This window comes from Mycteria americana, chromosome 8, assembly GCF_035582795.1.
Source record: "Mycteria americana isolate JAX WOST 10 ecotype Jacksonville Zoo and Gardens chromosome 8, USCA_MyAme_1.0, whole genome shotgun sequence".
In the NCBI taxonomy this organism is placed as follows: Eukaryota; Metazoa; Chordata; class Aves; order Ciconiiformes; family Ciconiidae; genus Mycteria; species Mycteria americana.
Window position 1 is genome coordinate 39,498,483 of NC_134372.1, and position 26,476 is coordinate 39,524,958.

At 39.9% G+C, this 26,476-nt stretch overlaps 2 protein-coding genes across 8 annotated transcripts; both read right to left on the reverse strand.

Moving 5' to 3' along the window:
* Positions 1 to 1,633: 1,633 nt before the first annotated feature.
* On the reverse strand, positions 1,634 to 8,248 carry PDP2 (pyruvate dehydrogenase phosphatase catalytic subunit 2). 7 transcript variants are annotated; one of them, XM_075510813.1, is made up of 4 exons: positions 8,126 to 8,248; positions 6,970 to 7,061; positions 6,638 to 6,714; positions 1,634 to 4,602 (listed from the first exon to the last, which is right to left on the reverse strand). In XM_075510813.1, exon 4 carries the CDS (start codon positions 4,544 to 4,546, stop codon positions 2,942 to 2,944), a length of 1,605 nt encoding a protein of 534 aa, XP_075366928.1. In that variant the 5' UTR covers positions 4,547 to 4,602; positions 6,638 to 6,714; positions 6,970 to 7,061; positions 8,126 to 8,248; the 3' UTR covers positions 1,634 to 2,941. The 7 variants fall into 7 exon arrangements, with proteins under 7 accessions (XP_075366928.1, XP_075366931.1, XP_075366933.1 ...); XM_075510816.1 differs by lacking the exon at positions 8,126 to 8,248 and adding an exon at positions 7,765 to 8,087; XM_075510818.1 differs by lacking the exon at positions 6,638 to 6,714.
* Positions 8,249 to 16,653: 8,405 nt separating this feature from the next.
* CA7 (carbonic anhydrase 7) lies at positions 16,654 to 24,937 on the reverse strand. Its single transcript, XM_075509911.1, has 7 exons — positions 24,898 to 24,937; positions 22,676 to 22,873; positions 19,965 to 20,083; positions 18,955 to 19,050; positions 18,656 to 18,718; positions 17,060 to 17,215; positions 16,654 to 16,776 (listed from the first exon to the last, which is right to left on the reverse strand). Exons 1-7 carry the CDS (start codon positions 24,935 to 24,937, stop codon positions 16,654 to 16,656), a joined length of 795 nt encoding a protein of 264 aa, XP_075366026.1.
* Positions 24,938 to 26,476: the final 1,539 nt, after the last annotated feature.

The window sequence follows — 26,476 nt, forward strand, 5'->3', positions numbered from 1 at the left end:
ATCTAAATGTACTATCAAATCTTCACATCATTGTGCTTGCAGGAGCAGATTAATGCATTTAGTTTGCTCATTTAAACATTGTTGATTCTCCAAGTCACAAAACACTACTTTTATTAATGCCTATTATCTGTGTTTGCAGAGAGATGAAAATGTCTCTGATCCAGTTCAGAACGGGTAGAATCATTATTTTTCCTTACCACAAGTATGGATAGGTTGCTTTCATTGGCCTACAACAAATTCCAAGAAGCATGCAGTTAAATCCATGATTTGTATTAAAAAAAAAAAACCAAAACAAACCCACTCTAACTAGTTTAATGTTATCCTTTTCCACTATAGGATAATTATAGCTTTGCATGTTAAACTGAGCAAAACTAACATGAAATTAGAAATAGTACCTTTCTTACTGTCAAAACTTGTTCTCCAAAACAATCATTATCAATTTGCAGTTGCAATGACCTACATACAATAACGTATCCAGGAGTAACACTTAGATGACATAGTGCCACAATGACTCTTTCAAAAGATTACCTAGATTTCACCACTGGGTGGTGAAAAGAACAAACCAGCTTATTTTTATTTTACAAGTGTATACTAGCTGATTTGCTACATTACTTACGCAATTGCAGGTTTGCTCTACATCAAAAGTTTTCTAGATTATTGTCATAAAAAACATATCACTTCATATGAGGTCTAACATGGTTTAGCTCCTTTTTTCCTCTAGCTACACTGTTAAGTAATTTCTCTATTAAGAGGTAGTCTAGAAATGCGTTCTTTTACTGCCTTATGTCTAAATTTCAAGCAATGAAGCATGTACCTAATCACACAAAAGGATTTGTAAGAGCAAATGGAAACAGCCCACTTAGAGGCAAAAGGGTTTAGGAGTGCTGCTGAAGAGGTCTCCCCTCCTCACCCAGCTGCCTTGTAGGTAGACCAGACCCCTCCTGAGGTTAACACAGGGCCTGACCTTCATCATTTGCCTTTTTCTGGCAGATGAAATCTCAGTCTCCACAGTACCAGCCTCAAGGACGAGGGCACACTTTAAAGTAAATTGGACGCAAGAAACAAGAATTTCAGCAGGCTCTGTAACATCCTGGACGTGCCTAAAGTCTTCCTGCAGTCCCTGTCACCAAGATCTAAGTGTCAGATTTCTTGAGGCAATCCTGTTTTGTTGGTATCAAGGGGAACAGACCTACTCATTTTATCTGAAAAATAGGGCTACCTGCCTCCAGGTTGAATTGCTGGATGTACTCTAATATCTACTAGATGAAAAAAACTTGAGAGTAAATTAGTTTTCCAGAACAGAGGTTTTTTAAGGATGCATTCAGTGATTGCAATTGTAGCACTGAATTACAGGTCAATCCTGAATAGTCAAAAGCATGAGTATTTTGTAAATAGTTTTAGTTTCCTTCTAATCAATCTTCAAAACAGATTATTTAAATGCCTGAAAAAGCACTGAGAATTTTTATCTGGAGGAAGAGTATACAAAAAGCCCCAAATCCACAACCGCTACTGGTTTATGGCCAAAGATCTCATCTACTTAAGATCTTGAGAAAAATTTAAGTCCTTTTTCATCTGCTAAACTGCAGGATAATGCTTTTATTTTAAGTGAAATTCAGAAAAAAAAAAAAAGGAATATTTTTATCTGCTCTGCTGCACCCACATGAGTTCTTACTTGGTAGCAACAGCAGTAAACAGTCCTGTATTCCCAGTATGCATATTCTTGCAGGCAACAGTTACTGCTGTGCATAAACAAGGAAGAGTCACTAGAGAACACCATATGTGAAATTTAAGAAAATACAGCTAATTTGCAACCTTGGATTTGCACTCTAGAAAGCACAGTATAAAAGAAAACCATTGTAAAATACACAAAAGTATACATTCAGAGATTAGAACATACATTCATTAGAGAAAACAACTCTGCACCTATAAGGAAAAGCTGATGTCTAAAGGCAAGAATAAGAGTAAAATAAAGATTAAACATATTTTGGTGAAATATCACCACTGTTATTTCTCTCTTTTAAGTTAAATCTGAAGAGAAAGGTGCTCTCTTTTGCTGTGTTTACATTTAGATGAATTTTTGAACTTCTGCACCTGTCAAACTTCATTTAAATTAAAGTTCGTGGATTTGATGCACAGCACTTCATAGATCAATACTTAATAAAAGAGTATATTCTTTAAGCAAGTTAGACACTTAAATGCTTAAGTCTAGTACTGTTAATTCCTAACCAGGGAATTGTGAAGTCCCTCATGTGTGTTTGAGCTGTAAGTTGTCACACAAGTCCACACACAGAGTTAAGAGAATATGCATTCACACTTCAAAGTAATTGTGGAAGAAAATATTATTTTGTTTCCTAGCTTAAAAAAAAGAATTAGGGAAAAAATGTCTGACAATCCCAGGGTTCTTTGAACAGCCTTCTTTAGTGTTGTCTGCACATATACAAGGTAATTTGTTAAAGCATCTGACACTGTTACATCAAATAAAGATTTGGTAGTTTATTTATTTAATTCAATTGCAGTGCTTCAATAGGGTGCTACTCGTTTTCCACAAGAGCGGAGCCTTTCTTACACTCCATGCAGCTACAGGTATTATCCATCTCTCTATTAAACTCTACCAGTCTCAGTGAAATTTCTCTTGCTTGTTCATTTGGAAAGTTTTACCAGTGGTTCCCATGGAATCAGAACTGGGTCAGCAATCTTTAGTTCAATTACATTTCAGTGAACTTTTATCAAAACATTTTTCTTCAGTGTGTACAGACCTGGAAACCCAGGGAACTTTCACCAAACTCGCTTCTAGAAAGTTCTTTTCAAGACTAGTAAGTAACAAAAAGATTTAGGAACTTCCAAACCATAACACTGGTAACGGCTTGACTATCAGAGAAAAACAGTAATGGTTTCAGTATCAAAGTTGGCTAGTGGTATAGAACAGCAGCAGTGCAAGTGTCTATTCATTGTTTCTGTAGTAATTTTCAATTGTTTCTGAATTAAAATACACCACAGTAACTGTGATGTCATCTCTGTACATTCTTGCAAGGTCTTCAGGCAGCGCCAGCATTGCAGCAAGTTTCTCTTGGTCCACCTCCCCATACTCGTTACTTCCAATTGCATGCCTTATTAAATGCGTAGCTATGTTCTGGTCAAGTGAGGCAAAGCCTCTGTTTTTCCTCTGAAGTAACAAGCTGTGCATATAACCCAAATTAACTGGTTTCTCAAAAGCCAGTTGTGGTTTCTGCACATTAAGCTCTGCAAGGTGTCCACCAACAAGTTTTACAACCTTCTCATTACTTAGCATCTCCCATAGCCCATCTGAAGCAATAATTAGAAACTTATCCTTGCTTCTTAATTTGTGGTATGTGACTTCAGGCTCTGCAGTTAAATAAGGGGGTGTATGGTAGTTTGGAGGAACGTACTGATAAATATTTAAAGCCTCAACATCACAGCTATTCTCGAGAACACTGTGTTGCAATTCTTTACTCCATTTTAATTGCACATCTCCAAAAGCTCTGGAGGGTATGAGAATCCCCAGTAATCTGTCATTCACAAATAGGGTTTTCTCCTCTGATCTAGGATGTTCTCTCTTCAGTCTTCCAATTTCAAATTCATCGAAGGCATTGTGGTCTCGGGTTAGAGGGAGAGTAGACCACGTTCCATCTTCTTCCTGAACCCCTAAAATTGCTCTGCAATCACCGGTATTTGCAACATGTAAGTGAATACCGTCAATGTGAGCTACACAGGCTGTTGCACCAGAAAAAGCTACTTGAAGGGCAATATTTCTCATCAATTCATTTTCCTGGGGAGCCTGAACTTCCAGTGATATGTCTGAGTCTAACCTTTTGAATGCACATATCATGGCTTCTTCTAAACTAAATCCTGGCTCAGTGTCTAAGTCCAGTAAATGTTGCCAGTAAACCCGGAGATTTTCAAAATATTGTGAAGTTATTTCTCGATACTCTACATCATTTGGATGCTTGTGCCACTGCAGAATAGGCAGAACTGGTTTCATGCGCTCCACAGCAAGCTCGATCTCTTCCAAGGTTTGCCGAGACATGAGAGAAACTGCTATATAATGAAGTAGTCTCTCACTTACTGCCTGAGCACACGCAGAACCTGCATGACCATCGAAGACTCCAAACATCATCCCTTTGGTCTGCAAGCAAGTGGCTGCACTTCTGCGGTCTTCAATAGGGGTGTTGGATGCCAACTGGTTACTTTCAAACCTCAACACAGAATTTGCATTTTTACCATTCAAATCCAATATTTTATGGGATAATTCACCTGCTCTGAGTATATCATTGATTTGTGATGGAGACAACTGGAAAGTGAAATGTTCTTCTTCGGTGGAAGTGTGTCGGAATGCTTTTTTTAAGGAGAAAGTATTGTCTAAGCTGCAGCTCCCAGCAGGGTAGAGACGTGTTTTGGAAAAGACAAGCTTCCATTTTATCTTGTTTCTATTTGGGATACAGATTGAGTACAAACGTCCTTTTCCTTGTAAAACAATGCTGTTTCTTGCTGAGCTTAAGAGCCAGGATGATACAGTTCTTGACATCATAAGTCACTCCACAAATAGGAGCACCTTCCTTCAGTAACACAGAACGTCCTTACAGCCTGGAATGTAAGAATAGGAAAGGTATAAAATTTAGAACGTTCACAAGAAGCTTTCTATATAGCAATACAAAAGCAAGCCTACAGCTCAGAGAGATATTCAGAACTTTTTTCCAAAAAAGACCACTATAGATAAAGGCATCTTAAAAGTGATACAATTTCCAGCACTTAATTATAACCTCGGTGAATTCAGCTTGGGATATGACTGCCCCTCTCCAGTTAACTCATCAGAAAAGCTAGTTTTTATTTTCCAGGCATGTTTTTCCTCATTGTGGCAAGGCTAAGAAGAAATTCTGACATTACAAGAAATGTAATCAAAAACTGTTCAGTGAAAAGCCTCCTCTAACATGACACAGAACAAACAGATCCAACGAGTTAGAAAATAGGAACTTAAGTGACAATTAATGTGCAACTTTAAAAAAGCCTGCTAGAGTACAACTCTTTTAATACACTCTAAATATCAAAATCAAGAGAAGGTCAGTGCTCAAACCCTACTGAAAAACTGAAAGATGTGGCAAATTAATGATTTATATGAATTGCCATGATCTTCACATCTAGAACAAGCTAGTCTACCTTTCCAATTCTGTTCCAGCTTATACACTCAACTTTTTTTTTTACCTTCAAAGTCTTAACCAACCTTCACACAGGTAGGATTTTTTTGTACAGCTGAAGGCAGATTCTACTGCTGGTTAATTAATGCATTTATCACAGCATTGTGCACTTTGATGCAGTGAAAGTTATAGCACAGTTACATTGACAACTTTTACAGGTTTACTATTTGGCTTGTTCATTTGGAGTGCAATTAAACAAGCAGCTGTGAAGAGCTCTGCTGCCAACAGCACTAAAACCTAGGGCACCTGAACAGTTGTCCTGGTTTTGGCTGGGATAGCGTTAATTTTCTTCCTAGGAGCTGGTATAGTGCTGTGTTTTGGCTTTAGGATGAGAATAATGTTGATAGCCCACTGATGGTTTAGTTGTTGCTAAGTAGTGCTTCCACTAGTCAAGGACCTTTCAGCTTCCCATGCTCTGCCAGGTGCACAAGAAGCTGGGAGGGGGCACAGCCAGGACAGCTGACCCCAACTGGCCAAAGGGCTATTCCATACCATATGACATCATGCTCAGTATATAAACTGGGGGAGCTGGCCAGGGGGTGGTGATCGCTGCTCAGGGACTGGCTGGGTGTTGGTCAGCAGGAGGTGAGTGGTTGCATCACTTGTTTTTCCTAGGTTTTGTTTCCCTTTTCATTACAATTTATTATTTTTATTTTATTTCAATCATTAAACTGTTCTTATCTCAACCCACAAGTTTTCTCACTTTTACTTTTCCAATTCTCTCTCCCATCCCACCGGGGGGGAGTGAGTGAGCAGCTGTGTGGGGCTTGGTTGCCAACTAAAGCTAAACCACGACAACAGCTGAAGTTCTTCAGTTGCCATGGGGGAGGTCCATCTTATTGTCTCCTACTTTAAATAAGGTATGCAAGCTGTGGGAAATTAAGTACAACCGGATGCTTACTCCACAACAGAATTTTGCCCCATGGATCTCAAACTATAACTGTATAGTAGCACTGCAAATACAATTACTCCCAAAAGATCACGCTAGTAGCAAGTTAGAACAATACAGTTTTCTGTGAGCTCTGAACCACTTTCAGGTGGCCTGTAGCCCTGTGTACTCTAGGTCTCAGGCCAAAGATGCTACTGCAATATTGTTTTTTTAGCAGGGCATTTCATGAGAAATAACAAGAAGCCAGCCTGGCCAGTTGCATAAAAATTGTTCTAAGAAATCAGCAGGAGCTAAAAACAAACTTGAACTACTCTAAACAAAAGGCCTACTGATACAACCCAAGGACTTTACTGAAATTCCATTTGCAAAACAAAAGCAACGTGTCACAAAACATTTCTGAAGTGTACCACCCATGCTTAACAACAGCAAAAAGCAGACAAGCCCCCACCACTATAATTCTGGGGACTCTATGAGGACAGGCAAAGACATTGCATGATTTTACTGCTGATGTCAGGAGAGCAGATGGAAGAGGCGATACCAGTTCACTGCTCAAGGCTCGCCTGCAGTCTCCTGGGACATTGGCATCTCCCAGCACAACCAACACCTTTTGTTGTACTGCAGAGAGAACACAACCAAAATAAAGCTAATAGGAAGACAGCTGATACTGCTAACTCCAGCAGCAGCTAAACCCAAAAAGCACCGACAGTGCAAGACAAGCCTTCGTGTTTGTCAGCCTTTCCCAGGCCATTCCCCATGCTGTTTTCTCTTTTTTCTCTTCCCACCCTTCTGAACCACATATGATTGAAACAAGACAATTTTCATGTCCTTGACTCAAAAAGCAGATAGAAACAGTGTTTTAAACAAACTTACCCTGTTCACGTCAGCTGGCTGACAGACACAGCAAGGTGGTGGGTTTTCCCCTAGCAGCAGAATTGCCTAATACCATTTAGACACGTGTTTGCCTAAGGTCAGGTAGCATCAATCAGTCCTAAAGCACACTTCTGAACCCCCCCTACTCACTGGCCGTAACTACAATTTTCACATCCTCACGCTCCTACCCAGTCACAGCGTGCAGACTCCACTGCCTAGGACACCCACCCGCAGCCATTAGCCACTTCAGCACAAGCCACGTTAAAACACGGTAGCAGTGCTGATAAAAGCAATGTGCTAAAGACCATTATGTAAGAGCCAATTACATAAACCTTACGCTCCCTGCATGGCACACCTACCACTTCAGCACCAAACGCGGCACTTCCTCATCAGGTGAATTACTGTAATCATTGAAACCCAAACTGCCCCCACAACACAGCCCACTTGCTGCTGGGAAGTCAGAGTACACACCAGGGGCTCACAGAAGAGCAATGCCCACTTTTTCCAATAAAATAACAGATATTCATTAAACTTGGTTTTACAGCCCACACACACACACAACACCCCGCATCCCCATATTCCCCTCGTACACGTTCCCAACACTGCCCACACACCCTCTAACACACCCAGCCCTTATCCCACACACATCCCCCACACACTAGCCCCTACCCCGCTACCCCCCCACAAGCTCCCCACCTCCTAGCCCGCACCACCCCCTCACTGACCCCACACACCCCCTCACACACACAGTCCCCACATACCCCTACCCCACACAAGCTCCCACCCCTCACACACCCCCACGGGCCTTTCCCCGCAGAGCCGCCCCACGGCCTTCCTGCCCCCACGGCTCCGTCCTCCCGCTGCGGCGAGGGCTGCCCCTTAAGCAGACTCGTCAAGTCAGGCCCGGCTCCGCTCCCTCCGTCCCGCAGCATCGCCCCCCCGCCCGGCTCAGCCGGTGCCACGGCGGAAGGGCCGACGGCCGCCGCCCAGGCGAGCCCCCGCGGCCGGCGCTCCCCCGCGCGGCTCACCCGGCGGCGGCGGCGGAAGCGCCCCTCTGGCGGCAGCGGCGACGACGACAACGGCGGCGCTTTCCTCCCGCCACCGCTCAGGCGGCCACCCGTCCCCCGCCCTGCGCGGCGCCCCCGGGCGCACCCACCGGCCGCAGCAGCCGCCACGCGACCCCCGCCGCCTGCAGGTTCCTGGCTCGCCGGCGCGGCGCGGGCGGTGGCCGCTGACTGACAGCCTCGTCGCCCAACCCGCGCCTCCGACGCCAGAGCCGCCCTCGGCGCCCCGCCCCGAGCAACTGCCGCGCCGTGGGGCGGCGCGCGGGTTCCTGTCAGGACACGGCGGGACGGACGAAGCGCGCGGAGCCGAGCCCGGCCTCCCTCCCGCCCCTCCGCCATGTTCTCCTCAGCGCCTGCCTTTGCCCGCAGCAGCAGCTCCTCCGCCGGCAAGCTCGGGCACAGCTGCGGAGGTGCGAGGTAAAGCTCGCTCCGGAGCTGCCGCCAGGCCCAGGAGTGAGGAGAGATCCACGCGGGCGGGGGCTGGGCCGGGCCCCGGAGCCTCCCGTCACCTCAGCTGCCCCGCGCTCGGTCAATAGAGCCGTGCCCTTGGCGGCCTCGCAGCGCGGATGAGGTGCTGAGGAAGGGCCAGGCGACCTCGGCCCTGCATTTCTCGGTTTCCTGCGTATTTTTAAGCAGGATAAAATCGTGAGCAATAAAAGCAAGCATATGGGATGCATTAGAAAGTAAAGCATCAGCAATTTTTTTTTCCCATTAATAAAGTTCAAAAAGCGTTATTCTCTTGAGGGAGGGTCCTTAGGATTTTTGGTTGGGTGGGGTTTTTTTTAATACAATTCTACACCCTTCAGTGCTGAGGCCACCAGCTGATGAGGCTCAAAATCACAAAGCCCTTTTGAAAATAATAGGCCATATAAATTAAGGAGAACAAAAAGTAAAGGCTCATTTTGCTGGCTCCCAGGTTTTTTTTGTTTCAAGTGTCTGCTTGTCTTGGTTAAAATGTTTTATACCATGTAACAAGACAAGGAATGGGCCCAAAGTGCATGGTGGTTAATAAGTAGTTATTGTGTATTATGGATTGGTTACTAAGTAGTCCTCACTTTAACCTGTACCAGTGATTTTGCAAAAACAGAGGCTAACAAGTCACAACAGGCTTTGATATTACCAGTGCATTTTTTATTCTCCTGGCTTCTTGTATTGAAGCATTTTTCATTTAAACAAGGTGTTGCAGGTATCCTAGATGAGATTAATGTGTTCCCAGATTATCTCAAGTGGAAGGATGTGTGATCATCTTCGTGAGTCTGAGCTTTCATTTGGTTCTTGTTTTTATTAATACAATGAAACATAGTTTCATGTCAAATAGAAGACCAAACCAAGAAAAAAAATAGAAAGTCACCTTAAAGAAAAAGTTCAGGACATTATTGTAGCACACACATGAAAACAATTATCTTAAGTTTGACATAAGTATTTTATTTGTCTGACAAATCTACCAAACTAAAAGAGGTCACCCACAGCAGCCCTTGCCTGCATCTCTCTGCCTTGCTCCCCTGCTTGGGTATACCAACAGTAGTTTCTGGGTCTCAAGGCACTCTTCATTCTGACCTACCAATTTTTTCATCTTTGTACCATTTATTACAGTGATAAAACCTCATACCTTAAAAACTAACTTGACTGCTCCAGGTTTCCTGTGCTCCCGGCACGTTTAAATGCTTCTCTTCAGCTGAAAGCTATTACTTATTGCTCACATGTTCAGGCAGTAGTTTCATAAACTCCTATACATAGGCTGAAGTCATTTAAGAAATGTGTACATGACAGTGAAACAATTAACAGTCTGCAGAAGAAGGTGTTGCTTTCATTCCGTATTTTCTAAGCACAAGAAGGAATATTGTATGGAAGGCTTCCAAGAAACTTAATACGTTTCAGTATTACTATCCAGTACTTGACAGGACTGGATATTAAGTTGAATTGAGATCTAGATTCTGCTTTGGAGTGTTTGGTTATGCTGATGAACCAGAGTGATATATAAGTAAAGTTTAAAAAAGTAGAAATGCTACTCTTGGATATGATTTGAGGACACAAACAGTATTGCTCAGGCTTGCAGTATTTTTGCCTTCAGGAATACCTAATTAAAATGGCAAATTTCTGTGGCAACAGTGGCTTGGTTGCCATAGTACTCTATCTTGTTAATTTGCATTGAAAAAATTATAACTCAAGTTTCTTTAAATAAAACTAAGATTTGTTTTTGACTTCCCTGTTTATAGGTGCGCTATAGTTCAGTATCAAATGTCCTCTGCCAGGAGAAAGTTGTCACCAGTATTTATAAGCAAATGAGTGTAATTCCAGGGCATTGTATTAAGGTGCAGTGACAGGTTAAAAGGTAGCTAATGCTATATTTAGATTTTTTCAAGGTATAATTTTATCTGTTGACTTGTACAGTCAGCAACTCTGATTTTCTTTGCAAATATATTTTTGTGCTCATTTCTGTGTTGCTTGTTTAGGCCGTGATCCAGCTCCATTAAAGTCAATGACAGTTTCAGCAGACTTCAATACGTTTCAGGTAAAGTGAAATGTTTATTTGACCCTAAAAGGTCAGTTTGAGAAGCCTGATTGCAACCTGCATGAAACAGGTTGCAATCAGGCCACTCAAGCACATGGCGTCTTTACTTCTGACCTTGGGGGATTACCAAAATATTAACAAATTACTTCATTTCTGCTTATGTTGCATGCCTCCCCTTGCATACAGCGACTTGAAATAAGCTTGGGTTTACTGTTTTGTGGTCTTTTATGCCTTGATTTAATTTTAGATTCTACACTGATCTTAATATTAAGGCAAAAATGACTGTTATTATTCATTATCTTCTATGGGGTTTGGGGTTTCCTTTGTTCCCATGGAACATTACATTTCCTTCTCCCCTTGTTTGTTTGGGCAACTGGCTGTGGCTAATTTGGTGCAATATATACAGCTTCTGCTTCCAGAAGCTGCAAACAGATGCCCATCAGTTACTGCTGCCTTCACAGCAGGTGCTGTGATGGATTACTTTCCACTAACTAATTGATATTCATGAAAGGTGTGGGACTCCTAGTGCTTTGTAAACATTTCTTTTTATGGGGACACATGAAGAACAGAACTGTCAAATAAGCCTGATGTTCCTAAGAAAGCAAGTTAAAAATCAGAATAATATTTCTAATAAATAACTTTTACTTTTCCAAAAAGCCGACTAGTAACAAACACAATTTGAATCCAAAGAAAAGTAGTTTACTAGAAGTTTTCCTGAAACAGAGAGAAAGACTTAGTCTAGCGATACGCATTAGAAAATAGCCATAGATCCAAACCCTTTGGAAACTTGTGAATGACCATCATGCAAAGGAAGGTAGGTCCTTTGAATGAATTGACTCTCTGGTCCATCTGAGACAATATTGATTGAGTCGGAACTTGCCTTTGCACAAAAAGCACAACAGTCTAGCTAACCAGCTTTTTGAAAGGAAACAAATACAACGCCAGTCCACAAAACACTTGGATACCTTTCTGCTCAGAGCCTGTAAAAATGTCAGCTGTTTACTGTATGTATTTTGCCCTGTGATTAGTGAAATACATTTCATTTGCTGTGTATCATATTTTGAATTTTCACAAAAGGCAAATTAGTACTTTAGATGCAGAGATCTCTTCTTATAAACAAAAAAAAAAACCAGGAATGAGACTGGGGAAAATAAATTTCCTCTAGATCTGTTAAAGCAATTGCATGTTCCTAGTTTGGTTACAGCAAATTCCAGTCTTCAATCTTCCTATATAAGCTAAAACAAATACTCAAATGCTAGGAAAGCAAACAAACTGCAAGAAATGTCAATGAACAGAGGTAAACACAATGAACAACCATAGGAAAAATGCCATTCCAACTCTCCAACTTTTAACCTCTGCTATTACAGCCGAGGCTAAGCAGTGTGTCTATATGTGAAGTTGCAGGGGTTAAACTGAAGATCCAGTTTAAGGTAATGTAATTGGACTGGTGCAAAGGCCTATCTGGTTGCTGTTATTGGATCTGAACTCCGCATATATAATTTTTACTGGACGTTGCTTACAAACTGGTTCAAGTTAAACCGAAATATGTGTTCAGTTAAGGTTCTGTACCACTGTAAAAGTGAGTTTAAATTTATTGGGGGCAGCTTACAAGTGCAGGAAAGTCTTCTGCCTTGGTATGAAGTGTTCATGTGTAAAAAAAGTAATTATATTCCTCTCCTCCCTCTCCTCCTTCCATCTCCTTCCCCTCCAACACATGAACAGGCTGAGTTGACTCCTGAATTGCTGCATTTAATAGTCCACTATATCAATGTGAAATGAAACAAAATGACAGTTTGCAGTACTATGTTGCTGTTCACAACCTGGAGTGAGTGGCTGAAATTTTACTAAAACTCAAATGTAATGCAAGTAGTAATATAAGTGGAACACCAGAGGTATATATCTCTGCCTTACAGCGATGCAAATTTGGAATAGTTCTGTTAAAGTCAGTCACGTTTCATCAATATACTGTAGTTTCCTCAGGGTAAGCAAGAAAAAACTTGAGACCCCCCCCCTCTTACAGGCAGTGTAAAGCAACATGCTTTGATACTCAGTATCTTTACTAAATGGTCATTTTTGCATGCAGAAGGAATTCAGAGAGTAAAACAGCTAATCTGAGGTATGAGATAACATCTCATTTTTTTCAGGCTTATCTCTGCTTTTTTCCTGAAACGCTCCCTTTTTTATCTGTCTTTCTGACCTTCGAACACCACCAAAAGCACCATCTGGTGACAAGGTACCTCGCAACACTTTTGCCCTGGTGTTCTCCCGGTCACGACAACCATGATCCTATTACACGTTAAGCGAAGTCTTGCTGGAGTAGTTAGATTCAACCGCCATTTTTCCTTCAACATAGTTGATAGAAGATAAGGATACCCCATGTTCTAGAATTTGAATGGTCTTGATGGAGGAGCTTTGCTGAGTAATGGTTGCGTGTAGAGGAAGACAGTTCAGAAAGAAAACAGAAAAAATGAAGTTTCTGCAAATTCTCAAAAAGTCCTGAAGCACAGCACAGGTATTTGGCCCTATGAATTGCCTCTGAGGGGTATATTTGTACTAGAGGTTCTAGCTAGAATACTGTTAGGAGTTCAGACAAGCAAACTGGTAATAGTGGCTTGATTCCTATGGTCTTTCAAAATGCAGCACTTCTGTAAATTGATAGTCATGTCTGTATATGCAAGCACCAAAATGTAGCTCAGATCAAAAGTGGAATTATTAAGTAATAAAAGTTTGAACTGTTATAGTTAGTATCTTCTGAGTGTCTCAAAGCTTATTATAAATATAGTACACAGTCCTGGAGTTTCATTATCCTCACCTCATGGATAACAAGACAAAATAATGTTGGGAAAAGAAATAAAGGAATTTTTGCTATAAGGCTCTCAAGTTAACTATATTTCAACCAATATATTAACTAACAAGTCAAGAATCTGTAAAGGAATACAAATGAATATGATCCCTTGTACCCCAGAACATTATTACTAGGAAAACTTTGCTAAATGAGAATCGTCAAAGTTCTTCATGCCACCCCTTCTGAAAAATAACTTAGATTGGTGATTTTAAGTCTTTTGGTGGGGAACAATCAGTTTTATTGTTACTTTTGCTATGTTTTCCTGGTGGACTATATTTTCAGTTACAGGGAAAAGACAGTACTGAATCTAACTGAATACTATACCTTCATCACACCGATTACATTGTTCATTGAGTATACAATACAATTCACTATTTCATATAATATTTGATATGTCTTCTTGTAGTTTCCTTTTATAATCTCAAAATAAATGAAGTGCATTAAATTGTAGAATGTAGTTTATAGCTTTAAAACCATACAAAAATTAAATATTTGTGCCTTTTTTATTGGATGACCAGCATTTCAAGAAACAAAGAATATAAAAAGCTTCCTTTTATATTTTGCTTCACCATGGTAAAAAAGATCATGTTCTTTAACCCAACTACTGAAAAAAACCCTGTAAATAAGATAAAATTTATTTCTGAAGGAAGGTATAGTTCAGTTTCTCCCAGAAACTGAACACCTTGAGGGATTCAGCATTTAAAGCTCTTCACAGTAACTAAGCTTTTACAATAACCTTGTGAGCAAAACATTATCCTTCTGTTGTGCATGAGTAAATCACCCTTAAAGAAGCTTAAGTACCATGTTCATGGTCACAGAATGGACACATTCTGTGAATAAATAAGATTATTTTATTAGACTGAGTAGTTGTAGCAGGGGAAAAACTGGACAAAGATTTGGTATACAAGCCATCTTTACCTTTTGTGAGAGACTGAGTGAGCAGAAACCTACTTATATGCCTAGAATGAGAGAAAACATTGAAAATATTGATCAGTGGCCTGCTCTGTGAAAGTGTATACTAATATTAATGCAGCAGTACTGTGGTAGCTGGATTAAGCTATACATGGTAAGTAATATTAGTTAAATTTTATTCAGGAAAGTATTTTAATTCACCCCTAAAATTTTATTTGCGCTATCGATTATGTAGGGTCTTTTGAAAGACTTTTTTAAAATGGGTCTCTTCATGTAGTTTTTAATTTTAACTAAGATTCATATCAACAATTTAACTCTGACCAGGCAAGAGGTCATTCAAGATCCACAAAATGTGTCAGAATTGGAGTGAAAGGATTAAGCTGAAGTAGAAATCTTTAGTCCCAAAAGATGGGAAGAATAGTTTTTAAAACAGAGGTAAGCTTTCTAGAACTTTAAAAAAAAGCCCAGAAACTTGGGAGGGATAACCCTTATCTGTACTTACACTATTCTACTATAGCATAATGGTTTCTAGGAAACTGAAGGTAAACAATCAAATCATTCCTTGATCCAAAATAGATGCATCAGTTGAAGATATCAAACAGCATTTCTGTTAATGAAAGTCCAAGAAACACAGTGCTGGAAGTAGGGAGAGGTAGGTCTGTTCAAATAAAGGACAAAGATACACACTTTATTTTAAAGTCTCATTTATCTCATTTGTTAAAGAAATTAAGATACATTAAATAGATTTGCTGCAATACCAGTTTGCATTACTAGCAAAGTTACATTCATAATAGCTAAAAACATTGCATTTTGTAATGATTTTCTGTTTCCTTTAGCATCTGCTGTATAAGAATCTCACATCTAAAACAATGCTGAATTAGCCCTCAACATCCCTGTGAGGTAGGTCAGTGTTACCCTCATTTTATATAAGAGGAAACTGAGGAATGGAAAGTTTTAGGTCAGTGTACCAGGAAAACTGTAGAAGAGTTCTGTCCAGAATTCTAGTCTTCCATTCCTTGTACTGTGCTTCACATCTACTGTCTTTCTCCCTTTCTGAAAAAGGAGAACAGCTGACAGCAACTGTTCTCCTTTTTCCCCCTGCTTTCCTTTATATTGTACATCTTTGATTTCTGCATCTAAGCTGATGAAAATTGATAAATATCAGCAATTTCTATCTATCTGAACTGTACAGATGAAGTAGAACATTTGAAGCCCAGAATTAAAGTAACTGAAAATAGACTCTGGGTAGTTACAGATAACATCGCTGTATTCAGTACCAGAGACACAAGTCTGAGTTCTGTCACTAAGCTGCAGAAGCCGTAATACTAACCCATGTCTTTTCTAAAGCAACTTTCTTTTGAAGAGGAAAAAGCACTCAGGACTGATAAAACCTCATATCTGCAGGAAGTATCCCTGACAGACTGCCATAGTGAAGGGATGATTTGTGCAGCAATGCACTTTCAGTGCAGTCAAGGTCTACCCATGTTAGGTGCCTAAAGTGAACAAAATACCTACTTTTCTTTAGGGCAGACAAGGAAGGAGGTCATATTACATAGAAATCACTTAACTGAGGTAGAATTTGAACAATTGAGAACCACAAAACACATACCTGAATTGCTATCAATGTTCTTTTCAAGAAAATTGACAAGGGCATTATAGTTATATATGCTGCATGGGCTAGAACAGATGTCTGAACAACTGTGCCATAAAATGCCCTGCTTTTAAACACAGTATTTACATTGTTATTTTAAATTAGTTATATATTTTAAAGTTACTGTTCCAAGATGCTATTATATATGTAGTTTTTATACCAGTGCCTACTTGAGGTGAGTAAAGAACTTTTTTCTAGTGCTACTCATGTGCCCTGTGTGTCAGACAGCAAGAATACAGTGAAAGCAATCTTTAAATCAGACAGAGCTCAGCAAATGCCAACAAGAGATCAGTAAGCAAATTTTAAGTCCAATTTGTCCAAAATTCTTGACTACTGTTTCACCATGTATTAAATGAGACAATTAGAAGTTGTGGCCATCAGTACTTGTAGATCAATATAAAATAGGAAATTATGTAGTAAGTGGGATTTTTATTTCATCTTAGTTTTTAGAGTTTCAGGTCTAGCTAGTTCACTCAACTATCCCTTATATTGAAAAGGACTAGTTAAAAAGATTCCGTTTCTCAAAAGAATGAGCAATTCAAATAAAATATATAAGCAGAAGATTGTCCCCCTCCAAGTAGAATGTTCATGGAAATGAACATCTTGGGTGTTCCATGAGTGATCTGAAGATGAGAGTTTCTGTTTATAGTATCTCAGATGTGGAAGCTCTTGGATATCTCAGGGCTGTTATTGGTTTTCCTCAGGCCTTGAAGGAAGCTCGAACTACTCTCCCCTTAAGAGGCTGAGGGGGGCGAAAATTATTCACCATTTGGATCCTCTGGTCTTCCTCACTGGTGAAGAGAAGCATGCGGAATTTCTCCAGCTGTAAATTCAGGTGAAAGTTTACTCCTTAAGAGGGCAATCAATATCAATGTTTTTAAAAAAGGACCAGAGGAAAGTATCACTACATTCTAATCTGTTAATAGACCAGGTTCAAGCAAAGATCCTAGAGAGTATCAACAGAAAAAAAGAAGCCCTGATTATTAAACAGGCTGACTATTCACAGGCTAATGGTCTTAACTTAGCCCCATTGCAAATCAAAACAGTCACTGCTTGTTTATCCAGTGTTGAATCCTACAAGAACTGGGAAGGTATCAAAAGTTTACCTGTTTCTCAGAAATCCTGATGGGTTCCTTCAGCACTATCCATGTTACACTCTCATTAAGGGGTGGTGTTGTCAAAGAACCAAGGTATGTCCAATAATCTAAACTCAAAGGCAGGAGACATTTGGGGTTGAAGCTTCTAAATTGAGCTTTTGTTCCCTGGAAAAAAAAATTGATACTTGAAATTTATCTTTTTATTTTTAAGTGCAGGCTAAAGAACTCTTCTTGAAAGAGGAAAAAAATGCTGATGTAATATAAAAAAGTAGGGGAAAGGAAAAGTCTATCAAGGTTTGGCTGCCTTATAACAACTATTATCCAAGAGTAGCATGGCAAGTGTGATGCCTGTTGCTTGGCTTACTGGACTTTGAGTTCTTGTCCCATTGCCTCTACCAAAATTCACCTCTTGTCACAAAAGGTCTAAAAATAATGCAGGAAGTGTATTCTGTATATAGTGTGCAGTGTGAACTATAGATGCCATGCAGAACTCCTTGTCTCATTACTTGCTATTTTCTATGCTTCCCATCTATTTCAGTAGAAAATTTGAAACTGTGGAAAACTTGGCCCCAAACAGTCGTTGTCTGCTAGGACAAATATTGGCTTTAAAAAAATCAAATGTTCAAGTCTAAAATTAGAGGAAGGTGGATCAACAAAAAGACCAGTAGAAATAGGAGGTGCTGCCTAAAGTAGTGATTGCCTGAACTACCACAGTCTAGGGCAAGATTTTTCAGCCTGTAGGAGTATCTGAAAGGTACTTAGTCACTCAGAAAGCACTGTCCAATTGTCTGTAAAATTGCTCTTAAGGAACAGAATGAGCAGCTTATCCCCAGTGGCAAACCTGCAGACCTTTCATCACTACAACTGAGGGATAACTATTTCTTCCCTGCAAGTGGAAGAAATCACTTGAACAAAGTATCATTTAGTGTGTCTGCAGGCTACATATTGCTGTGTAACTGCCTTCCTTTCCTGTCTTTCACAAGCATATACAGAGGAGCTAGAAATAATATGCCCACTTAAGTATTAGATGTAGTTTATTTTGACGATTAGAACTTATGCATGTTATAGAATGCATTAACCTCATGTAAATCCAGAAGGGATAACATTTGTAGTGGTCTAATCAGTGCACACTTAACGTGCAGCAGTTACCAATCTTCAAAGGTCTCCAATACATCTAGTTAAAGACCACCTTCAGGTATCACTAAGAATGGACTAGCTCAGGACCTCATTAAGATTGTCCCCTCACAGAGCTTTGCAGCAGAAGATAGACAGCCAGCTTTGACTTGTTCAAGGCTAGGCTCAATGGAAAAGGATTATGTTGCTGACTGTAAGAGCTGAACCTGAAGGGTCATGGAGCTTTTGATTTTAGATACTCTGGGAAAGGTAGAACCTCTGAATAGCCAGTGGGTCAGCATAGCCTTGGGAGGCACCTGAGATTAGGCAAATAAACTGTACTTTAGAGGGGAAGAGAATACAACTATAGTGATGTTCTAATGATGGGAGGATTTGTGGTGGGCGATTTTCCATTTGTCTCCAACATGTACATGAGCTTGATTTTTAAAGGATATCCCAGAAACAATTAAATTTAAAGAGCTTAAAACTTACTTTAAATTTTACCATGTACAAAGCATCTGTGAGTCTGTTCATATTGGCATGTTCTTTCCCAATCTAAAATAATGGAATAGACAGGTTAAATAAGAATGACTAATTATGCTTTGAATAGGTGTTGTTTTCTTATCTGAATCTCAACATTCCTAAAGTTTAACAGCAATTTGCAGTGAGTTACTGCTTCCAATAAGTCATCTGTTTTCCTTAAGCGCTTCTTAAATATGTGGCTTGGTTCTCAAACACTTGACAGCATAATGCTTTTCATCATGTAAACATGCTATTTTTGTGCTCCTTACCTCCAAGAAAACACCAACTACTGCCAAGCCATCTGGGGCTGCTGCTGCTTCTCCAAATGTTGCATATTTTCTGGCATTCCAATGAACTAAGTGGAGCTTTAAAGAAAAATAAGAAATAAGAATTAAACAAATTAGTGACAGAAGCTGTGAACATAGGTTGTCTCATGTTAACAGGCACTAATGGTCATTCATAACAGAATGTAGGTTTTGCTCCAAAGGCATCTTTGGAAAGATGAGCAAGTTCAATCTTTTGGACCAGTCCATAAGCATGGACAAACACTAAATGAAGTTTCTATATACCAACCTTAATTTGAAACAAATCAGGCATTAACCTGTGACCCAACTTCCCTGGTATGGGCCTTCATCCAATGAAGCACTATGCTCCAGTACTCACTGGTAGACTCCAGGGTGCTATGCTACAGTAGTATTTGGGATAGATTGTGCTGGGAAAGGCCTGTGCCCTGTCCTAGCTTCGCAGAACTCTTGAGAAGCCTCAGATGAAGCCATTTCAAGCTATGGATAGCACCTGCATGGTCATTTCACAGGTTGGGGTCATCAGCTGAAGCCTAAGCTAACTGTGCCAGGTAGCAGAGCTATACATGGCTTCTCAGCATCATGTTTGTCAGTATATCCTTCCCATCTGGATAACTAAAAGGATACAATCAATTGTGTGCAGCTGGCTAAACTACACAGCAAAGGACTGTTAGAGGTGCTGTGTGAGCACAGGAGCTAAACTGTGGGGCTAGCTCTGTCCTGTTGACTAGGATAAGATGACTGAGAATCTTGGAGAAAGGGCTGCATTGGGCTGATAAATTTGCATTCTAAAAACCGGGGTGACAACAGATAACAACTTCAGTGTAAGGAATAAAATTTCATTAAAGACTGTGCTGACCTAACCATGGTGAGTAAGCAATCAGAATCCTACAGGACATGCAGTCCTCACTGCAGACAAAGTCATTTGTCAACAGTATTTGCATGAATTAATCCTATCTATAAAAACACATCATTACCTCACATGGAAAAGGTTTGCCATCAATTGTGTGCTCTGATCCCTGGCTGTGCTTTATCCCCCAGTGAAAGTGAAACTGCTTTAGCCGAAACGGATTCTCAAAGGGACCACCGCTGATTACTAGGCAGAAAAAAAAGAAAGAAAAAGCTTAAGCATTCTGGGTTTTTAGCTTCCTGTTAGTAAAAACTAGCCACCATTGGCACGATAGTGGAAAAAAGCCAGCAGCATCTCCCAGTTGCCAACAGCAGAGATATGCATCATCCAGATATTTAGAAGGGTTGGATTTCCTAATGGAAAGCATCTGAGTTCATGTAAAAATTTAAGTTAAAAAACATTGAATGGCTACTTGTACAGAATTTTGTAGCTTTTTTGAAAGAGTATATTTGACATATGAGGATGTGGTAGCTTTATGGTTATGCCTTTCTTGTTAAACACAATAAATCCAAGTTGAATATTAAAAAAATAAATCACAATTTGAAACTCATATACCTAAAATATTTTTGACAGTGCTACTTGAGATTTTGTGCAAGAGTGTAGATACCTTGAGCATCAGGTAGACAATTCAGCTAAGTATTTCCTCTTTAAACTGTCTTTCCTTCCTGTGGAGGTTATCTATATTCTGTTTTCTTTAAATACCTGATCCCATAGAAGAGGTAATACAATAGCTTGTGCTTTACATGACACCATTCAGAATCTCAAATCGCCTTATAAGGGTAAGGAAATGCTACAGAGAAACTTCATACATCATTTAGAAATAACTTAAGAACAGATGAATGTTTAAGATGCCATCTATAGAAGATACTTTATCAACAGCATCAGTAATCCTCCTGTAATTTTATATGGCACTAAATCAAATACATTTTGCTCAACAGACATGAAAACCTGATCAAAGTCTTATATTAAGAAAATCAGAATTACATTTATTATCTGTAAAGCACTTATCCTCAGTGTAGTCCATAACATTTTATTAAAAAAATTAAAGCTGGGGCTTGCACAGCACTTCCACATGCGCATAGTTCCAGCTGGCCTTTATGGAGGAAACTGGCCTTGCCAAAGTAAAGGTTTTAGTATTAATTAAGAATATAAGTACCTCCTAGTATGTTTTTCTGGACTTAGCAATGGAATGCACCACTCATCTCAAACATTATTTTAAGACATCTAGCTATGATGGGTTACTGTCAAAATTCTGTTGTGTCATTTCTGCAGAGCTGTGAGTCACTAGATCTATTTCAACACAACTAAAAACACTTTAAACCATGTTTTCGACTCCTAGCAGTCTTCTTCCTTGAAAGTGTTATTAAAACAAGGCATGTGCTTAGTGTAGAAAGGGCAGAGGTCTTCATTCCTGCACATGCTCCGAGTCTATATCTAAATGCAGAGTAAGAGATTATGTTCTTAAACTTACCAAGCTGGATAAAGTTCATTGTTACTTAGGTATAGTTCAGCTTAGAATTGCACAAAAGTAGCTAGCAAGCTAAAATAATACTTCCAGATGTATTTTACAAATTCTCTTTGTAGGGTGACATGCTTAATGGACCTGTGTAGTAAGATTCTGGAAAATGCACATCCAGTCTTCTCTTCAAATTCAGTAAATATGCTTGAAAACCTGGCCATTCAGTTGGGCTTCTCAGATTCATTCCAGAAGAGAAATCTTAAAACAAAATGGCTGGAATTTTAACCCCCAGCCCTTATTTCAAAGGGTTACCAGCACAGACAAGTCACTTCACAGAAAAAGTAACTTGTTTCGAGTACCTAGGATATCCTGTTTAGTTAGAATCAATAAACACACCCAAATGGAACACGAAATCAGCTGATAGGTTTAAAAATTGTTCAGAGTATTTTTTCTGAAATGCACACTTTCCATTTATCAGCTACTTCATCATCTCTATTTGAATGCTCTTCCCCTACCCCCCAGATGTAAAAGCAAGATCTACCATGGAAGTAGAATTAACAGAAGTAATCAATCACTTACAGCATTTATATTCTCTGCCAAGAGCTAAGAGACAAGAATAATATACAACTGCAGATAGTCCAACATCCACAAGCTGCTACCAACTCAGAATTAGCTGAAGATTTTATAATTTCTGAAGAAACTGAACTGGGAGGAAAGGGAGGCAGGGAGGAAAGAAGAAAACAATGCAAGGTAACAGTTAATGACTGGTCCAGATAAAACTTGGTGTAGTGGACTATGATTATGACAACTACACTGTATGACCTGATCTCTGCTAATCCTCTTCTCTCCCTGCCCCTGTGGATGGAATCTGGGCAGTGAGCCAGACAGAGCTGGCATGTGTGTTAGCATCTTTGATTTGGATGAGCATGGAAACAGGTCAGTGGGGAGTGTACATACCTACTCTGCATGCTGGACATGGTCTAGGAGTGCTGGAGAGATGCATGGATTCCCTGTCCAGCAAACTGGCAATCCCCATTTAAGAGGGAAGCACTGCAAACAAACTTCTGATTTTCCTGATGCAAGAGCTTTTCCTAATGCAGAAACACTATTCTGCTGTGCAATATTGCATTGCTAGAGAGACTCAACTGAAGACAAGAAATGTGAGGCTCAAGAAAACAAAGTATAAAGGGCCCTGGTCATATGCCTTGTTCTAAACTGAAATTATACACCATAAAATATATTATACAGGATGTACTTAATTGTTTCCCTCACTAAGTCACAAAATGGTATTCAGAGTTAGTTGGCTGTGTTAGTCTCACCTGTCTTGTCATCAGTATCTTCAAACTCAACCATAACCGAATGGCCATTGTTGGAGATGTTGAGAGAGGTACATGATTCGTAGGAGATAATAAGCGGCTTCAGATTAGGGTCATAAACTGCTCTTGCAGGAACTATATCAATAGGTGACTGGCGGTTCCCTTGGGCAATAGGATAAGACTTGTGCCACTCTGAAGGTCCTTCAAAAGGAAAGAAAGGAAAGCACCATTATTTGCTTCCTATTATACACAAAATAATCATTACAGGTTTTCACAAGTATTGGAGTAAAGCTTGCTGAGCAGCAGTAACTTGAAAGTTTGGTACCCGAGAAGTTCACTTAAATTCTAAGCTGGTGTCTTTTTATTAGCACAAAGGCTGCAACAAGATGTGGGATTCAAGTATCTTACACAAAACACACTGAGGAAATCACAGTATATCAGACTGCTCTATCTTCAGTCACTTGTGCCACTAATTTTCTGCAGAGTTTGTAATTACATTGCTAAGGTATCCAAAGACCTTCCACAGTGGGTACAAGTGTAAACACACTTGCATGCACACATACACTCCGCCAAAGAAACAGCATTTCATTCTTCCTGGGAAAGATAGTGTAAGAGCTCCAGTGATTCAAATTAGATACTGATGACTCAATCTCTTAGCTACTGACTATGCAGTTATTTTTAAAACCATTTTATGACTGCAGTAAGTCTTTGAGGCAGCTTCATTCTTTGCTCATGTCCATTATGGTATCTCTCTACCCTGAGTGAAGGGTATAGTATGATAATTAACATTTTTGGACTTCCTGACCTCAATAGAGTGGTGAGAAAGACCAATTTAATAACACAGCTCCCTGCTGCCAGAACTGGAACATTCTTATGCTGTTTGAGATAACAAAACCCTATCTGTATCAAAGAATTACTTATTATTACCACTGCTTTTTCTACTGTGGTATGGTAGTGCAAGAAGCAATTAAATTCTTCTACTGCTTATGTTCAGAAAGTATTAACAGTAACAATTTTACTTTAAAGTTTCCAAGCAGCACATTTTTAATTGTAGCATTCTCACATACTTTCACAAGCAGAAACTTTTTTAATCAAGCACATGTATTTGCCCTCCTTGAGTTTATGTAACAAAAACAGTTATCTATTATACTTTCGTCTTTGGCATTTTCGGAAAAGCTAAGCTTATAAAATAATATCTTTTCTCAGCCTGCCTACAAAGCAGATTTAGGATTTAAAAGCTGTTACACAAGCTTAGGCAATATAATTTGTCTCTTATGAGCTTTGTAAGAACATACATGATTATTACTACTACCTATATGCCCAAACACATAACACTATCTACTAGCGCTAACCAGCTTCACTTAGTGTTCAAACTTGCTTTTGGACTCACAGAAACTAAAATAATTGCTGTTAAGAGAGAGACAGGCTCCTGAAGGTTATGCAAAACACTCTTGTTGGACACTCAGCAGCTAAAATAATTGCTGTCAAGAGACACACACTCCGGAAGGTTATGCAAAAGATTGTCTTATTGGACAACACCAGTCACTCATCCACCCTTCTCTGTAAAGGATACAGGTGCTATAAAACACTATTGTAGGAATCTTTCAGTAGCTTCACATATCCTCTCACTCTGTGGCACACATTCTTGGAGGAGAGAAGCAAAGGAAAATGACTAAATTAAAAACTGGCAAACCAGAAAGCATAAATTGTTCTATAAGAGATCTGATACTGATCTGTAAAATTTATTGATGTTCTTGAAATATATAACATATACCTTATTTTATGCACTTCTGTGGAAGCCTAGATATCACATTTCAACAGCTGCATAGGATCAGAAGATCTATTACTACCCTACTAAATCTTCTTTACTTAAGAGAATTGCTTTTGGAGAGACAGACACAGTTAATCCTTTTCATAACAGCTTTTTGGAAAGGGACCCATCTGTAATATCTGCAGTCTGGAAAAAAAACCACTCAGTACTGCTTTCCTCAGTTTTGGAACACTGATCGCAACAATGAAAGGCAGCAGGTGTAAGTTTGTGCATCTTTTGGTGCCACTTTCTGGGTGCTATTTATTATCAATAAAGTAATTAATTACCTGCTGTATATACTTGATGCTTGCAGACATCAAAATGCAGGCAGCTCTGCAGGGCTCAGGCAACAGTTCTGGAAAGAAAACGAGTGGGGGAAGACAGAGAGATGCAGCACGGAAATGCTAGAACCTACCGTCATCCTGCCCATATCCCCAACTGTGGTGGCCAGTCATTACAGGGGAGCTGCACCCCGCTTTGCTCTCAGCTCTTTGATCAGGGCACTGCTGCTTACCTGCCTTTATAATGGCTCACCGTGGGATAGGGTCAGCCCCTTAAAGATACAGAGCAACCAAAGCAATTCCTGCAGGACAGGGAAAGCACCCGCGTCCCTTCTGCTCCCGGTTTTGCTGCTCCTGCCTCTGCTGCTGCTCACTCTGTTTGCTAACTCAGCACTGGAGAAGGAAAATGTAAAACTGAGATAACTGAAGTCCCAGGACTTAGAGAGGAACCAAGACTGTCCAGGTGGCATGGGGATCAAATTTAGGAAAAAGTAATAGTATTTTCCCATTCTACACCACAAAGAAGCAAGAGCTGTAACCTGCTCTGAGCATCAGGGCACAGTAAGGTGTGGAGATTGCAATAGGAACTGCCCTTCTCACTTCTGTGTTCTGCAGGGGGAAACATCACCCAGTTACTGCCTCTCTTTTCTTAAACACTCTCTCCAGCTGCAAAAAATGAATGATGTTTCCACCTGATTTGTAATTAAAACTTCAGAATCACTGCTTAGATGAGATGGAGAACATTCTCATCTCAGAACAAATTACTTGTGCTACTTTTAAACAAGGTAAAAATCACACCAATTAAGGATAAATTAGCAATCTGTTTTGGTTTTTTTTTCTTTGTAACTCTAAAGAAACTTATTGAAAAGACAAAAATAAAAGTGTGGTTATATTAGGGAACAGAACACAGCAGACTTTAGAGAAAGGAGCTGATCCGTGAAGCCTCAGTTACCTGGGATGATCCAGCAGTTGCCTGCACCCTGCTAAACCCATGAAGAGGCTACAATGAGATCTCCAATTTGTGGCTGTAAAATGTCTTAAGACATCTTTGTGGCAAGAAAAAGGGCTCCTTGGTAGTAATTTTGTTAGATCTGAGGAAATGCTGTCTGTCAAGGTTATATTTTATAAACATATTGGTTTTCACAGACAACAGCACACAGAAATAAGGATGCTTCCATTATGCAATCAAGAAAATGGAAGAAAAAAAATCAATGAAAGCATTTTATGCAACTTTTATGTTGTGGTTCTGCCTTGTAAGAATTCATTTCCTTTTTCAGGAGCTTTCCATAGGAGTCAGCTATAAAACCTTTGAGATTCACTGACGCAAGCTAAATCGCTCAATAAGGGATGTAAACTGCTGTAAAGGTGTCCACAGGGTAGTTCTACAATGACTTAGTGAGGTCAACTTCTCAAGTTATTTCTGCTAAACTACTGTGATCTACGCAGGTCCCTGCACAGGCCTGACACGCACCAGGCACTGCCACTGCAGGCACGTCTGTGGCCCAATATTCTGCACACACAGGTCCTCATGGTGACCCAAATACTGGAGGCAGTGCAGCAGCACTGCCATTGGGGTAAAATACTTCGCTGCTTAGTAGGACAAATGAGCTGCGAGAAGTTGTGATGCTTTGGTTCTTATTCTTGTGTGGCTGTGTGCTGTGTTTGTAGACAGGGAAGCCAGATGTGGACAGTCAGTCAGATGCAAATAGTCAG

Coding starts and splice junctions, on each gene's coding strand:
- PDP2 (XM_075510818.1), bottom strand. CDS start 4,546: ATGATGTCAAGAACTGTATCATCCTGGCTCTTAAGCTCAGCAAGAAAC.
- CA7 (XM_075509911.1), bottom strand. CDS start 24,937: ATGACTGGCCACCACAGTTGGGGATATGGGCAGGATGACG. Junction 22,874..24,897: donor GGGATATGGGCAGGATGACG/GTAGGTTCTAGC, acceptor TTCCTTTTGAAG/GACCTTCAGAGTGGCACAAG. Junction 20,084..22,675: donor AGATACTGATGACAAGACAG/GTGAGACTAACA, acceptor TTTTCTGCCTAG/TAATCAGCGGTGGTCCCTTT.